The 17367-nt window shown below is 48.6% G+C and overlaps 1 protein-coding gene and 1 long non-coding RNA gene across 6 annotated transcripts; one reads left to right on the plus strand and one right to left on the minus strand.

Annotated features, from left to right (window-relative positions):
• The first annotated feature begins 8638 nt into the window (after window positions 1–8638).
• On the plus strand, window positions 8639–15924 carry LOC140419563 (uncharacterized). 5 transcript variants are annotated; one of them, XM_072503469.1, is made up of 3 exons: window positions 8639–8710; window positions 12080–12195; window positions 14166–15924. In XM_072503469.1, the coding sequence occupies exon 3, from the start codon at window positions 14282–14284 to the stop codon at window positions 15185–15187; it is 906 nt and encodes a 301-aa protein (XP_072359570.1). In that variant the 5' UTR covers window positions 8639–8710; window positions 12080–12195; window positions 14166–14281; the 3' UTR covers window positions 15188–15924. The 5 variants fall into 5 exon arrangements, with proteins under 5 accessions (XP_072359570.1, XP_072359572.1, XP_072359571.1 ...); XM_072503471.1 differs by having other exon boundaries at window positions 8677–8700; XM_072503470.1 differs by lacking the exon at window positions 8639–8710 and adding an exon at window positions 8951–9463.
• On the minus strand, window positions 10569–16826 carry LOC140419567 (uncharacterized). The gene is made up of 2 exons (XR_011945870.1): window positions 16585–16826; window positions 10569–10883 (listed from the first exon to the last, which is right to left on the minus strand). It is a non-coding gene; the product is annotated as an uncharacterized lncRNA (long non-coding RNA).
• Window positions 16827–17367: the final 541 nt, after the last annotated feature.

Genomic DNA, 17367 nt, shown 5'->3' on the forward strand with positions numbered 1-17367 from the left:
CCTATGTAGTCGAAAGTATCCCGATCTTTGCCTGTTTGTAAGGACGCTCGCCATTGGGGCCCCATATAAGAGTCTGACCCATCTAATAAACCCCTCACCGAACCCAAATCTCTTCAGCACCTCCCACAGATAGTCCCACTCCACCCTATCGAATGCCTTCTCTGCATCCAATGCCGCCACTATCTCTGCCTCCCCTTCTGGTGGGGGTGTCATCATCACACCCAGCAACCTTCGTACATTAGCATTCAGTTGTCTCCCCTTTACAAACCCTGTCTGATCGTCATGCACCACCCCTGGGACACAATCCTCTATCCTTGTCGCCATCACTTTGGCCAGCAGTTTGGCGTCTACATTTAGGAGTGAGATGGGCCTGTATGGCCCGCACTGCAGCGGGTCTTTATCTCGTTTCAGGATTAGCGATATCGTCGCCTCCAACATTGTCGGGGGTAGCATCCCCCTTTCCTTAGCCTCATTAAAGGTTCTCGCCAAAAGCGGGGCCAACAGGTCCATACACTTCCTGTAGAATTCCACCGGAAACCCATCTGGTCCCGGGGCCTTCCCTGCCTGCATGTTCCCCAGTCCTTTAATCACCTCATCCACCTCGATTAACGCCCCGGACCTGCCACCTCCTGCCCCTTCACCTTCGGGAACCTTAACTGGTCCAGAAAGTGTAGCATTCCTTCTTTTCCCCCCGGGGGTTGGGACTTGTATAGCCTCTCATAGAAGGTCTTGAACACCTCATTCACATTCCCTGCTCTCTGCTCCATATTTCCCGTTTCGTCCCTAACTCCCCCGATCTCTCTCGCCGCCACCCGCTTCCGAAGTTGTTGGGCTAGCAGCCGGCTCGCCTTTTCCCTATACTCATATTGTATCCCCTGTGCCTTCCTCCACTGTGCCTCTGCCTTTCCCGTGGTCAGCAGGTCAAACTCCGTCTGTAATCTTAGCCTTTCTCTGTATAGCCCTTCGTCTGGGGCCTCCGCATATTTTTTATCCACCCTCAGAATTTCCCCCACTAATCTCTCTTTCTTTGCCCTCTTGTTTCCCCTTGTGGGCTCTGTTGGAGATCAGCTCTCCTATAACCTCCGCCTTCAGCGCTTCCTCTACTACCCCCACCTGAACCTCCCCATCGTCGTTGACCTCCAAGTATCGCTCAATACACCCCCTCACCCTTCCGCAGACCCCCTCGTCCGCCAGTAGTCCCATATCTAGTCACCAGAGTGGGCGCTGCTCCCTTTCCTCTCCTAGTTCCAGATCCACCCAGTGCGGGGCGTGATCTGAAACGGCTATGGCCGAGTACTCCGTTCCTGCCACCTTCGGGATCAGTGCCCTTCCCAAAGTGAAAAAGTCTATCCGGGAGTATACCTTGTGGACGTGGGAGAAAAAAGAGAACTCTTTACCCATCGGTCTGGCGAATCTCCACGGATCCACTCCCCCCATTTGTTCCATAAATCCCTTAAGCACCTTGGCCGCTGCCGGCCTTCTCCCGGTCCTGGATCTGGACCGGTCTGGCCCTGGATCCAGCACTGTGTTAAAGTCCCCCCCCCCCCCCCCCATTATCAAATTTCCCACCTCCAGGTCCGGGATAGGTCCCAGCATTCGCTTCATGAATCCCGCGTCATCCCAATTCGGGGCATATACATTCACCAGCACAACTGCCTTGCCCTGCAGTCTGCCACTCGCCATCACATATCTGCCCCCACTGTCCACCACTATGTTCTTAGCCTCGAATGATACACGTTTCCCCACCAATATTGCCACCCCTCTGTTTATTGCGTCCAGCCCTGAGTGGGATACCTGTCCCACCCATCCTTTTCTTAGTCTAACCTGATCCACCAACTTCAGGTGCGTCTCCTGGAGCATGACTACGTCCGCCTTCAGTCTCTTGAAGTGCGCAAACACCCGTGCCCACTTAATCGGCCCATTTAAACCTCTCACATTCCACGTGATCAGCCGGATTGGGGGGCCATTCACCACCCCCCACCCTCATCGACTAGCCATCCCCTTTTTTAGGCCATCTCCTCATCCAGGTCCCATGCACCCGTCTGTCCCCCTGGCAGCGCCCGCCCGCCCCGACCACCTCATCTCTTACCAGCTCCCCCTTGCACTCAGCAGCAGCAACCCAGTTAATCCCCCTCCCCGCTAGATCCCCCTCTAGCTTGATTACTCCCCCCATATTGCTTCCGGAAGTCAGCTAACTCTGGCTGACCTCGGCTTCCCCCGTTCACTCTTTCACCTCCCTGCGTGTGAGGCTCCCATCCTTCCTGCACCCGTTTTCCCGCTATAATTTCCATAGCGCGGGAAAATACCCATGCTTTCCTCTCGGCCCCGCCCCCTATGGCGCAGTTCCCTCATTCCCCTTCCCTGTCCCTTTTCCCACCGGCGCCCACATTTCTTCGTGTCCCCCCCATCGGGGGGAGAAAAATTCCCCGTCCAACATTGCTATACAGTAGCCCTCCCCTTTCCCCACTTTACATTACTGTACCACCACCTCGCTGCTTCTCTCCAAACATCAAACTTTCAAATCTAGTCCAGTTTCTCTTCTTGGATGAAAGTCCATGCCTCCTCCGCCGTCTCGAAGTAGTGGTGCTTGCCCTGATGCGTGACCCACAGTCGCGCCGGCTACAGCATCCCAAATTTAATTTTCTTCCTTTGGAGCACCGTCTTGGCCTGGTTAAAGCTCGCCCTCCTTCTCGCCACCTCCGCACTCCAGTCCTGATACACACGTATCACCGCATTCTCCCATTTGCTACTCCGTGCCTTCTTGGCCCAGCTCAGGACCATCTCTCTGTCCCTGCAGCGATGGAACTTCACCACTATTGCTCTTGGTGGTTCCCCTGCCTTTGGTCTTCTCACGAGGACCCGGTACACTCCCTCCACTTCCAGGGCCCCGTTGGGGCCTCAGCTCCCATTAGCGTATGGAGCATCGTGCTCGCATCAGCTCCCTCCGTTCCTTCGGGGAGACCTAGAATCCGTAGGTTTTTCTTCCTCGAGCTGCTCTCCAGGGCTTCCAGCCTTTCTATGCACCTCTTGTGTAGTGCCTCGTGTGTCTCCGTTTTTACCACCAGGCCCTGTATCTCATCTTCATTCTCGGCTGCCTTTGTATTCACTCCACGAAGCTCCATCGCCTGGACCTTTTGTGTTTCCTTCTGTCCCTCGATTGCCAGTAACATCGGCGCCAGCACCTCTTTCTTGAGCTCCTCCACACATCGTCGGAGAAACTCCTGCTGGTCCGGGCCCCATACCATCTGGGCTCCATCGGCCGCCATCTTGCTTCTCCCTTCTCTTCTCTGCCACTGCTACAAAGGATCCTGCGCAATCTGGCCACTACCGCCACTCCTTTCCATACACACCCGGGGGGACTCCTTCCTTCGTCACCTCACACTGGGTTGGGTGGAAAAAAAATTCCGTTGGGGCTTCCGATAAGAGCCCAAAAGTGCGTTGGAACGTGAGGTGCCGTAACGTGCGACTTAGCAGTGCATCACCGTAACCGGAAGTCGGGGTAATGGAATTTCTAATGCTGACTGAAGACAATGGCTTTGGTCTTCCAATTTTTAATTGGAGGAAATTTCTGTTCATCCAGGACCGGATGTGGGACAAGCAGTTTGATAATTTAGTAACAGTGGAGGAATGGGGAGGGATGGGGGTGAGGTAGAGCTGGATGTTGTCAGTGGACATGTGAAAACTACACTTTTGGATGATGTCACCTCGTGGCAGCATTTAAACGGTCTGTCGTCAGTGTGAACTCTTTGATGGGACACCTGATCCCAAGAACCTTTAAAGCACTTCCCGCATTTTCTGCATTTAAAAGGTCTCATCATTGTGAATCTGCTGGTGTGTCAGCAGTTGGGATGAATGAGTGAATCCCTTCCCACACTCGGGGCAGGTGAAAGGCCTTTCCCCAGTGTTAACTCGCTGGTGCATCAACAGGCTGTATGACTGAGTGAATCCACGCCCACACTCGGGGCAGGTGACAGGCTTCTCCCCAGTGAAATGAAATGAATGAAAATCGCTTATTGTCACAAGTAGGCTTCAAATGAAGTTACTGTGAAAAGCCCCTAGTCGCCACATTCCGGCGCCTGTTCGGGGAGGCTGTTACGGGAATGTGTCGATGGGTTACCAGGTCAGATGGGTAATTGAACGCCTTGCACAGTCCCCACATTTCCATGGTTTCTCCCTGCTGTGACTGCACTTGTGTTTTGACAACTCACAGAACACGTGTACGGTTTCTTGCCACTGTGAACTGTGATTTTTCCTTCCATGTTCAAAATCTGATGATATTCAGGTTACGATCAGTTACACGACTGTCAGATTTTGATGTGGTGTTTGGTTGGAGTTTCCCAATTGCTGATTCCCAATTCCCACATCCTTCCCTGCTGATACCCTGTGAAACTGATTTAAAACAGAAAATAGGGAGTGAGAGAGAACCCACAAAAACACAAAGGCAGGTTGGGAAATTGAGCTGAATGAATCTGGTAACTTGTGGGGCCGGCACTGGGAAAAAGTGACTATGAAAACTGTTGAAAGTGAACTAGTTTGTTATTGTCCTTCAGGGAAGGGAACCTGCCACCCGGTCTGAGCCCACACAAGATTCGGGCCTCTGCAAGAACACAAGAAATAGGAGCAGAAGTAGACCATTCGGCCCGTCAAACCTGCTCTGCCATTGAACACAATTGTGGCTGATCTTCGTCTTCAATTCCACTTTCCCATTAGCTCTCTGTGTCCTTTGACTTCCTGAGAGACCAAAAATCTCACCATCTCAGCCTTAAATATATTCAACGATGGTCACAGTAACTTCATTGCAGTGTTCATGTAAATCTAATTGTGACAATAATGATTCTTATTATCATCCACAACCCTCTGGACTCGAATTTTATGTGAGAAACCGAGTGAGAGAGAAAGAGAGTGAGTAGTGGGGGAGAGAGTGAATCAAAAAGATTGATGGAAAGGGAGAGAGAGTGAGAACAGAGTGAGGGTAACAGCAAGCAATGGACCAGCAACTGAATCACAATTTGATAGAATCTCCTAAACACTTAACCTCCACCATCTGGATGGACAGGACAGCAGATGTATGTGAACATCACCACCTGCAAGTTCCTTTCCAAGAAAGGGAAAGTCAGGGAACCAAGAGGTGAAGTAATCAGTGGGAAGCGTAGCTGCTTAGGAATACAAAAAAGCACGAAAAGACAGAACTCAGGAGAGGTTACAATAGTCCCCATCCCACAAAATATGACACAGTGTATGGAAAGGCTCAGTAAACCAAGGTCCACCACACTAAGAAAACAAAAAGGGACGGTCAATAGAGAATTAAAGGTGCTATATTTAAATGCGCGCAGTGTACGGAACAAGGTAGACGAGCTTGTGGCCCAGATTGTGACTTGCAGGTATGATGTGGTAGGCATCACAGAGACGTGGTTGCAGGGGGTTCAGGACTGGCATTTAAACATCCAGGGATGTTAAATAAAGGTAACTACAGGGGCATGAGGGAGGAACTGACGAAAATCGACTGGGAGCAGACCCTAGTGGGAAAGACAGTAGAACAGCAATGGCAGGAGTTTCTGGGAGTAATTGAGGACACAGTACAGAGGTTCATCCCAAAGAAAATAAAGGTTATCAGAGGGGAGATTAGGCAGCCATGGCTGACAAAGGAAGTGAGGGAATGCATCAAAGCAAAAGAGAAAGCCTATAATGTGGCAAAGAATAGTGGGAAGTCAGAAGATTGGGAAGGCTACAAAAACAAACAGAGGATAACAAAGAGAGAGATAAGGAAAGAGAGGATCAAGTTTGAAGGTAGGCTAGCCAGTAACATTAGAAATGATAGTAAAAGTTTATTTCAATACATTAAAAACAAACGGGAGGCAAAAGTTGACATTGGGCCGCTCCAAAATGACGCTGGAAATTTTGTGATGGGAGACATGGAAATAGCCGAGGAACTGAATAAGTACTTTGCGTCAGTCTTCACAGTAGAAGACATGAGTAATATCCCAACAATTCCGGAGAGTCAGGGGACAGAGTTGAATGTCGTAGCCATCACAAAGGAGAAAGTGCTAGAGAAACTAAGAGGTCTAAAAATTGACAAATCTCCGGGTCCAGATGGGCTACATCCTAGAGTTCTAAAGGAGATAGTGGAAGCGTTGGTGATGATGTTTCAACAGTCACTGGAGTCAGGGAAAGTACCAGAGGATTGGAAAATCGCTGTTGTAACCCCACTGTTCAAGAAGGGAACAAGGAAAAAGATGGAAAATTATAGGCCAATTAGCCTGACCTCGGTTGTTGGCAAGATTCTAGAATGCATTGTTAAGAATGAGATTTCTAAATTCTTGGAAGTGCAGGGTCGGATTAGGACAAGTCAGCATGGATTTAGTAAGGGGAGGTCGTGCCTGACAAACCTGTTAGAGTTCTTTGAAGAGATAACAAATATGTTAGACCAAGGAGAGCCAATGGATGTTATCTATCTTGACTTCCAAAAGGCCTTTGATAAGGTGCCTCACGGGAGACTGCTGAGTAAAGTAAGGGCCCATGGTATTCGAGGCAAGGTACTAACATGGATTGACGATTGGCTGTCAGGCAGAAGGCAGAGAGTTGGGATAAAAGGTTCATTTTCGGAATGGCAACCCGTGACGAGTGGTGTCCCGCAGGGTTCAGTGTTGGGGCCACAGCTGTTCTCTTCATATATTAACGATCTAGATAACGGGACTGAGGGCATTCTGGCTAAGTTTGCCGATGTTACGAAGATAGGTGGAGGGGCAGGTAGTATGGAGGAGGTGGGGAGGCTTCAGAAAGATTTAGACAGTTTAGGAGAGTGGTCCAAGAAATGGTTGATGAAATTCAACGTGGCAAGTGCGAGGTCTTGCACTTTGGAAAATAGAATAGAGGCATGGACTATTTTCTAAACGGTGACAAAATTCATAATGCTGAAGTGCGAAGGGACTTGGCAGTCCTAGTCCAGGATTCTCTAAAGGTAAACTTGCAGGTTGAGTCCGTAATTAAGAAAGCCAATGCAATGTTGTCATTCATCTCAAGAGGCTTGGAATATAAAAGCAGGGATGTACTTCTGAAGCTTTATAAAGCATTAGTTAGGCCCCATTTAGAATACTGTGAGCAATTTTGGGCCCCACACCTCGGGAAGGACATACTGGCACTGGAGCAGGTCCAGCGGAGATTCACACGGATGATCCCAGGAATGGTAGGCCTAACATACGATGAACGTCTGAGGATCCTGGGATTATATTCATTGGAGTTTAGGAGGTTGAGGGGAGATCTAATAGAAACTTACAAGATAATGAATGGCTTAGATAGGGTGGATGTAGGGAAGTTGTTTCCATTAACAGGGGAGACTAGGACCCGGGGGCACAGCCTTAGAATAAAAGGGAGTCACTTTAGAACAGAGATGAGGAGAAATTTCGTCAGCCAGAGAGTGGTGGGTATGTGGAATTCATTGGGCGGTGGAGGCCGGGACGTTGAGCGTCTTTAAGACAGAAGTTGATAAATTCTTGATTTCTCGAGGAGTTAAGGGCTATGGAGAGAGAGCGGGTAAATGGAGTTGAAATCAGCCATGATTGAATGGTGGAGTGGACTCGATGGGCCGAATGGCCTTACTTCCACTCCTATGTCTTATGGTCTTATGGTCTTAAGACACACACTGTTGAACTTGTCTGAAATCCAGACCTGGATGAGTGAACACATTGCCTTTCATCACCGCTACAAACTCCACTCCCTTGTTACCAATTCCATCCCTGTCAAATGTCTGAGGCTGAAGCAAACTGTTCACAACCATGATGAAATATTTCACCCCCAGATGAGCTCGTGACCACAGATCTACATCATCACCAAGATTGCCGACTTCCACCTCAGGAACACAGCTCGACTCCACCTTAGTCTCTGTTCATCTGCTGCAGAAACCATCATCCATTCTTCTGATGGCTCTCAAACAAATTATTCCAACGCACTCGCAGCCGAACTCTAACATTAAACAACCCCCTCCATCCCATCCAAAACTCTGCTACCCATTTACTTACTCACACCAGCCCCTGTGCCCACTGATCTGCAAAGGCTTCCTTTTAAAAGGCACAAAAAGTTTAAATTTCTCATTGTTTTACTCCATGGTAATGATCATCCTGATCACTGTAATTTCCTCCACACACACCCCTTTGAGATCGCTGCACTCATTTAATTCCAGCCACTTGAGCATTCCTGATTTTAATCTCTCCACCATTACTTAGTTGCCAGGGACTCCATTTCTGGAATTTCCTCCTTCAAACTCTCCGGTTCACTTTCCTCCATGAAGATTGTCCTTAAAATCTAATATCTCCTCTTGTGGCTCAGTGTCAATTGTTACGTTGTAACGTTTCTCTGAAAGTCTTCAAAGTTTTATTCTGTTCAAGTCACCATATAAATTCGAATTATTGTCACAGCCCTGGGCATATATTCTGCCCCAAAATAGGAATTTGTAACTCAGAGTGAAGCAGTTTGCTGGACATTCTGTCATGAAGGAACGTTTCAAAAAAATGTTGCCCCCAACAATGATGGCCACTGAGCCTGCCCTCTGCTGCTCGTGCCCCGATAAAGATGGCGGGGGCACTGCCGCTAGTGATCCAAATAAGGATCCCGATGGCGCATGCGCGCCACTGCCAGTACCAAATAAAGATGGCGGCCGCAAAATCTTGTCTGTGAGAAAATTGCAGCTCCCGCTGAGATCCTCAGGTCCCGGCAGGTTATTTTTTCGGATTTTTGGTCTATCTAACATGTACACGAAGCGTGCCTAACGACCCTCCTGATTTATCTCTCCCTCCTTCCGCCATTCCCACCTTTACGGATTGTGGATACGAGAAAGAAGCTTTTGCTGTGTCACCATTAATCACACTGCGCATGCTTCACTCAGCCCAGTCCCGCCTCCTCATTCACGCTGATTGATTGGAGGACCAGTCAGACTGGATTGGTCCACTGGACCCGCCCACTCTTCGGCTATTGGTTCGATGCTGCCGTCAATAACCCCGTGTATTGTGAGGTGTCAGGTGAAAGGTCAGTGTCGGGTTTTCCAAACCCCCAGTGCGGTCCCAGCGCCGAAAGTGTAACAATGAACATTCTCCACTCTCACTATCCGCCGCTTCCGGCTTCTCTCCACAAACAACGTCACAGAGACCAAGGGGGGGAGACACTGACCCAGTGACAATGTCACTGCATTAGAGGAAAAGTCTACTGGCACCCCTCCTGTTCAAAAAGGCAGAAAGTCGGAAACTAGTTAGTTTAAAGCCTGTTGTTGGGAAACTGTTGGAATCCATTATTGAGGAAATAGTAACTGGACATTTGGAAAGTCAAACCGCAATCCATCAGTCAGCGTGGTTTGGTGAAGTGTTTGACTCACTTGTTGGAGTTCTTGGAAGATGTAACAGGCCAGGTGGATAATGGGGGTCCTGTGGATGTATTTGGACTTCCAGAATACAGTTGATAAGGTGTCACACGAAAGGTAATAAACAAGGGAAGATCCCACAGGGTTGAGAGGTAATATATTAGCTTGGATTGAGGATTGGCTAACCAACAGACAGCAGAGAGTGGGGTCAGATTATATTAGATTTATTATTAGATAAACCGGACCGACCTCCTCAGAAGACAAACATGGGACACAACCGACAGAATACCCTTCGTCGTCCAGTACTTCCCCGGAGCGGAGAAACTACGTCATCTTCTTCACAGCCTTCAACACGTCATTGATGACGATGAACATCTTGCCAAGGTCATCCCCACACCCCCACTACTTGCCTTCAAACAACCGCGCAACCTCAAACGAACCATTGTTTGCAGCAAACTACCCAGTCTTCAGAACAGTGACCACGACACCACAAAACCCTGTCATGGTAATCTCTGCAAGACGTGCCAGATCATCGACATGGATACCACTATTACACGTGAGAACACCACCCACCAGGTACGTGGTGCATACTCGTGCGACTCGGCCAACGTTGTCTACCTCATACGCTGCAGGAAAGGATGTCCCGAAGCGTGGTACATTGGCGAGACCATGCAGACGCTGCGACAACGAATGAACGGACATTGCGCAACAATCACCAGGCAGGAATGTTCCCTTCCAGTCGGGGAACACTTCAGCATTCAAGGGCATTCAGCCTCTGATCTCCGGGTAAGCGTTCTCCAAGGCGGCCTTCAGGACCCGCGACAACGCAGAATCGCCGAGCAGAAACTTATAGCCAAGTTCCGCACACATGAGTGCGGCCTCAACCGGGACCTGGGATTCATGTCACATTACATTCATCCCCCACCATCTGGCCTGCAAAATCCTACCAACTGTCCTGGCTTGAGACAATTCACACCTCTTTAACCTGGGGTTACCCCATCTCTGGATCTGTAAAGATTTAATCACCTGCTAATGCTCGCATTCCTAGCATTGTTTGGCATCTTTGAATTTGTCTATATATGTGTTTCTGGAACAGACCTCTTCATTCACCTGAGGAAGGAGCAGCGCTCCGAAAGCTGGTGACATCGAAACAAACCTGTTGGACTTTAACCTGGTGTTGTAAGACTTCGTACTGTGCTCACCCCAGTCCAACGCCGGCATCTCCACATCATTAGATTTATTGACACATATCTTGAGGAAAAACATTTTTACCCAGAGGGTGGTGAGGGTCTGGAATGCACCGCTGAGGAGGGTGGTAGAGACGACTTGCCTCACATCCTCTTAAAAGTTCCTGGATGAAGACTGACACATCATAACATTCAGGGCTATGGGCCAAGTGCTGGCAAATGGGATTAGGTAGGTGGGTCAGGATTTGATGTGTTGGTGCAAACTCGATGGATCGAAGTGCCTCTTCTGCACTTTTGCTGATAATACAAAGTTCGGTGGCATCGTAGACAGCATTGATGACAGCATAAAACTGTAAGAAGATAATAACAATAATAATAATCACTTATTGTCACAAGTAAGCTTCAATGAAGTTACTGTGAAAAGTCCCTAGTCACCACATTCCGGCGGCTGTTCGGGGAGGCCGCTGCAGGAATTGAACCTGCGTCCAATCTCTCCCTATAACTCAGTCTCTTGAGTCCTGGCAACATCCTTGTAAATCTCTTCTGCACTCTCTCCAGTTTAATAACATCTTTCCCATAGCAAAGCAACCAAAACTGAACACAATACTCCAGGTGCGACCTCACCAACGTCCTGTACAACTGCAACATAACTTCCCAACTTCTACACTCAATGCCCTGACTGATGAAGGCCAAAAGCCTTCTTCACTTCCCTATCTACCTGTGACTCCACCTTTAGAGAACCGTGCACCCGAACTCCAAGGTCCCTCTGTTCCACGATATTCCCTCAGGCCCTACCATTCACTGTGAAAGTCCTACCTTGATTTGACTTTCTGAAATGCAACTCCTCACACTTATCTGTATTGAACTCCGTTTGCCATTTCTCAGCCCACTTTCCCAGCTGATCGAGAGCCTGCTGCAATTTTTGATAACCTTCCTCACTGCCGACAATACCACCTATTTTAGTATCATCTGCAAACTTACTGATCATGCCTTGTACGTTCTCATCCAAATGGTTGATATAGATACAAACAGCACTCTCCTAGTTACTAATCTCCGAGTTACTCCCTACTTAGTTAATTACTCCAGTTTCTCAAATTTAGAACAGATTCCCAACCAGCGAATCAGCTTTACTCTGAGGTAAGTTATTTATATTTACTCTTCCGAAGCTCCTCCTCCCCGGATTCGGGCCAAATCCGCTCCCTGCCGACTAGGCCATATAGTCCCGAGGTAAGTTATTTATATTTACTGTTCCAAAGCTGCTCCTCCCCGGATTCGCACCAACTCAGCTCCCTGCGTTGGTGAGATTCATACATGGGTGTCTTGAAAATCGTTGGGACAGTAACTATCCTGTAAGGTAACGAGTCATTTTTCTTCCCAATTGGCCGAGGAAGGCAGTGTGTCACAAGGGTGGATGTGTTGGCCGGACTGGAGGATGGGGGAGGTCATGTGATCAAACCTCCAGGAATACATTTAATCAAAGTTGATGAGGAGAGAATGTTGTGAATTTCTGTCCTAAACTGACAGTGAGGTTTCTGTAAATTTACAGGATAATGGAAGTGGAGGTTTAACAGACGGGAAAAGCAAACCAAACGTCACATCACGATCTGACAGAGTCACTCGATTCATGAGAACCTGAATTTCAGCAGCATTTCGGTGTGGAAGGTAAAAGGTTTGTCTGTGAGGGAAAATTTCAGGTCTCAGTGTGACTGGAAAAGCCCCGAGATTCACAAACCCTGGTTAGACCAAACCTGGAGAACTGTGTTCAGTTCTGGGCAACAAACCTGAGGAAGGATAGAATGGCCTCGGAGGGAGTGTAGCTCAGATTTACCTGAGTGATATCTGAACCCCCCGGGGTTAAATTACAAAACTAGATTACACAAAAGAGTCAGAGACATGATGGCACAAAGAACGGCATTCAGTCCATTGAGTCCATGCTAGCTCTCTGGAGCAATCCAGTCAGTGCCATTCTCCTGCTCCCTGTATCCTCACAGGTTTATTTCCCTCAGATGTCTATCCAATTTCCTTTTGAAATCAAATCATTCATTGTGTCTATTTTCAAACTCCCTCATAGGCAGCAAGTTTCAGGTCATTGTCGCTCGCTGTGTAAAAACATATATCTCATATCACCTCATATCTCCTGTACCTTTTACATACAAACTCAGAACAGGCCACTCGGCCCCTCGAGCCTGCTCAGCATTCAATAAGATTGCGGCTGATCTCATTCTAACCCCAACTCCACATTCCTGCCTACCCCTGATGACCTTTCACCTCCTTGCTCATCAAGAATCTATCCAGCTCTGCCTTAAAAATATTCAAGGTCTCTGCTTCCGCTGCCTTTTAAGGACGTGAGTTCCAAAGTCTTACAACCCTCAAGAGAATAAAAAAATCCTCATCTCCATCTGAAATGGGTGACTCCTTATTTTGCAACAGTGATGCCCTCGTTCTAGATTCTCCCACAAGAGGAAACATCCTCTCCACATCCACCCTGTCAAGACCCCTCAGGATCTTGTATGGTTCATTCCAGGTTTTACCCAAAACTTTAAATCTGTGTCCCGACTGCTTGTACGATCAGTGAATGGAAACAGAGTTTCTTTGTCCACCTGATGGAAACCTGGCATAATCTTGTGTCCCTGAATCAAATCTCCCCTCAACCTCCTTTGCTGGAACCATTCTGGTAAATCTCCTCTGCACCTTCTCCAAGAACCTTCACATCCTTCCTGAAATGTGGTGACCAGAGTTTTATAAAGATTCATAAGAATTCCTACAGTGCAGAATCATAGACTTTACAATGCAGCGGGAGGCCATTCGGCCCCAGGGGTCTGCACCGGCCCTTGGAAAGAGCACCCGACTTAGGTTTAAGCCCATGCCTCCACCTTGTCCCCGTAACCCAGTCACCCCAACTAACCTTTGAGGCAATTTAGCGTGGCCAATCCACCGAACCTGCACATCTTTGGACTGTGTGAGGAATCCGGAGCCCCCGGAGGAAATCTATGCAGACACGGGGAGAAAATGCAAACTTCACAGAGGCAGTCACCCGAGACTGGAATTGAATCTGGGATTGTGGAGCTGTGAGGCAGCAGTGCTAACCACTGTGCCACCCCATAGCCGCACCTAACCTGCACATCCCTAGACACGAAGGGACAATTTATCAAGGCCAATCCACCTAATTTGCCCGTCTTTGGACTGCGGGGGGAATCCGGAGAACTGTGTGGAAACCCACGCAGACACGGGGAGAAAGTGCAAACTCCACACAGACACACAGTCACCAAGGCCGGAATTGAACCCGGGTCCCTGGCGCTGTGAGGCAGCAGTGCTAATCACTGTGCCACCAGAAGCATATTTTCAGTATCAATATTACTGTTTATGAAGCTCAAGGTAGAATTTGCTTTGCTAACTAATATGTGGCAAAGCAAATGTTAATATGTCGTGTAGATATACAAGATCCCTCTTCACCTCTTTCTCTCTCCTCCCAAAGAGGCCAGTTGGGTTTTTATGACAATCCAGCAGTTTTCATGGTCACTTTTTCCCAGTGCCGACCCCACAAATGACCAGATTCATTCAGCTCAATTTCACAAGCTGCCTTTGTGTTTTTGTGGGTTCTCTCTCACTCCCTATTTTCTGTTTTAAATCAGTTTCACCGGGTGTTCGAAGGGGAAGCTTCAAAGTCCAGAAACTCAAACCAAGCATCACATCAGGATCTGACAGAGTCCTCAATTTATCATATCCTGAATATCATCGTACTTTGAACATGGAAGGAAAAAGCATCGTTCACAGTGGAGAGAAACCGTATACGTGTTGTGTGTGTGGACGAGGATTCACTCGATCATCAGGCCTCACAAGCCACAAATGCAGTCACACTGAGGAGAAACCGTGGAAATGTGAGTACTGTGGGAAAGAATTCAATTACCCATCCAGGCTGGAAACTCATCGCCGCAGTCACACTGGGGAGAGACCATTCACCTGCTCCAAGTGTGGGAGGGGATTCACTCAGTTATCTGCCCTGCGGAAACACCAACAAATTCACACTGGGGAGAGACCATTCCCCTGCTCCAAGTGTGGGAAGAGATTCACTCAGCCATCCGCCCTGCGCAAACATAAGCGAATTCACACTGGGGAGAGACCATTCACCTGCTCTGAGTGTGGGAAGGGATTCACTCAGTCATCGGCCCTGCAGAAGCACCAGCGAGTTCACACTGATCAGAAACCTTTTCAATGTCCTGACTGCGGGAAGAGCTATAAAAGTTCTGGGGAACCGATGCTCCATCAACGTGTTCACACTGACGAGAAACCGTTCAGGTGCTCTCACTGTGGGACTGGGTTCAGACGATCATCTCACCTCACTGTACATCAGCGAAGTCACACTGGGGAGAGGCCGTTTATCTGCTCCCAGTGTGGGAAGGAATTCACTCAGTCATCCAACCTGCTGACACACCAGCGAATTCACACTGGGGAGAGACCATTCACCTGCTTCTGGTGTGGGAAGGGATTCACTGAGTCAGCCACCCTGCAGAACCACCGGCGAATTCACACTGGGGAGAGACCATTCGCCTGCTCTCAGTGTGGGAAGGGATTCACTCAGTCATCAGCTCTGCGGAAACACCAGCAAATTCACACTGGGGGGGGGGGCCATTCATCTGTTCCTGGTGTAGGATGAGATTCACTCAGTCATCTGATCTACAGAAGCACCAGCAAATTCACACTGGGGGGAGGCCACTCACGTGCTCCAAGTGTGGGAAGGGATTCACTCGGTCATCCGACCTGCGGAAACACCAGCGAATTCACACTGGGGAAAAAACATTTGCCTGCTCCTGGTGTGGGAAGGGATTCACTCGGTCATCTGACCTGCGGAAACACCAGCGAATTCACACTGGGGAGAAACCATTCGCCTGCTCCTGGTGTGGGAATAGATTCACTCAGTCATCCGACCTGCAGAGGCACCAGTCCGTTCACACTGGAGAGAGGCCATTCACCTGCTCCACGTGTGGGAAGGAATTCACTCAGTCATCCGTCCTGCAGAGGCACCAGCGAGTTCACACTGGAGAGTGACCGTTCACCTGCTCCAATTGTGGGAAGGGATTTACCGCTTCATCCCACCTGCTGACACACCAACGAGGCCAGATTAACGGCGTTCAAAAATCATCTTGACAAACACATGGATACGATGGATACAGAGAAATACGGCACAAGGGTTTTGGCCAAGGTTGGTATCATGACCGGTACAAGCTTGGAGGGCCGAAGGGCCTGTTCCTGTGCTGTATTGTTCTTTGATCTCTGTGCAGTAATTGAACTTTGCTGTGACTCACATTCAGGACTGAACCATATTAATTTGGGTCTCTTTCTGCTGATAACAAACTCCAGCCCATTTACAGGGGCTAATATTCTGGCTAAAAGTCAAATAAATTAGATTTGTGTTAAATACGCAGTGTGCTGAAACTTTTTAATATCTCTGACACAAGTTAGTTCCTTTTGAAGTACTCTCGCTCTCCCCGTCTCTTCCATCCTCACCTCCAACAAGAAGTGTGAGGAGCTTGTGGAGCTTCTTTGCGACTGAGATTGTGTAAATCCGATCAGCTGCCTCTGCTGCTTCCCTCCCTTCCACGAGCCCACCGGACTAAACTGTCTCTAAATTTCATCATTTCCTGAGCCCTGAACCCACATCTTTCTCTAGTTTCTCTCCCATCTCCCCTCATGCCCTCTCAGAGCTCATCTTGTCCATGAGACCCAGCTGCTGCTCCATCGACCCTATTCCCACTGAGCTACTGATCAGCCAACTACCCTGTGTCCACGGATATTGTCAACATTTCTCTCTCTTCAGGTACTGTCCCTCTGTCTTCAAATCTGCCATCATCACCCCCTCCTCAATAAAACAACCCTTGACCCTGCCATCCTTACAAATTACTGCCCCATCTTCAACCTCCCTGTCCTCTCCAAACCCTTTGAACATGTTGTCACCTCCCAAATCCTTGCCCATCTTTCCCAGAACTCCCATGTTTGAATCCCTTCAATCAGGTCTCTGCCCTGTTGAAATACAAGAGACAAACAGAATCTTACCCGGAGAGAAAGACAGACAATCCGGGAGCTTGGATCCAACACGGATATGTTCATAAGACCAGAAGCAAGGGTAGCAGCACAGTCATTATCGAGAGACAACAATACCTGCTGGAGACAGACAGCTAAACAACATGAAACACAGTGCTAAGATCCCTTGACTCATATACCCGAGACAGGAAGGAGAATTGGAGACGGACAGGAAGAACTGAAAGACTCCAGACACATTAACCAAAAACAGATGGAATATCTGAGGGGACAACAGGCCGAATCAAGGAAGTTCTACCTGCTCCATAATATACCAAATACATAAAGATTATTATTATTATTGTCACAAATAGGCTGACATTAACTCTGCAATGAAGTTACTGTGAAAAGCCCCTAGTCGCCACACTCCGGTGCATGTTCAGGTACACAGGGAGAATTCAGACTGTCCAATTCACCTAACAAGTCTTTGAGGACTTGTGGGAGAAAACCGGAGCACCCGGAGGAAACCCATGCAGGCACGGGGAGAACGTGCAGAATCCGCACAGACAGTGATCCAAGCGGGATTTGAACTCAGGACCCTGGTGTTGTGAAGCAACAGTGCTAACCACTGTGCTACCATCAGGGAAATACTACAAGACAGACCCATTGGATAAGCCTGAGAGAGAAAATCATACAGAATCATAGAATTTACAGTGGAGAAGGAGGCCATTCGGCCCATCGATCCTGCACTGGCCCTTGGAAAGAGCACCCTACTTAAGCCCATGCCTCCACCCAATCACCGTAACCCAGTAACTCCAG

This window comes from Scyliorhinus torazame, chromosome 5, assembly GCF_047496885.1.
Source record: "Scyliorhinus torazame isolate Kashiwa2021f chromosome 5, sScyTor2.1, whole genome shotgun sequence".
NCBI lineage: Eukaryota > Metazoa > Chordata > Chondrichthyes > Carcharhiniformes > Scyliorhinidae > Scyliorhinus > Scyliorhinus torazame.

Excerpts from the sequence above, each read along its gene's own strand:
- LOC140419563 (XM_072503469.1), top strand. The coding sequence starts at position 14,282 with ATGGAAGGAAAAAGCATCGTTCACAGTGGAGAGAAACCGTATACGTGT.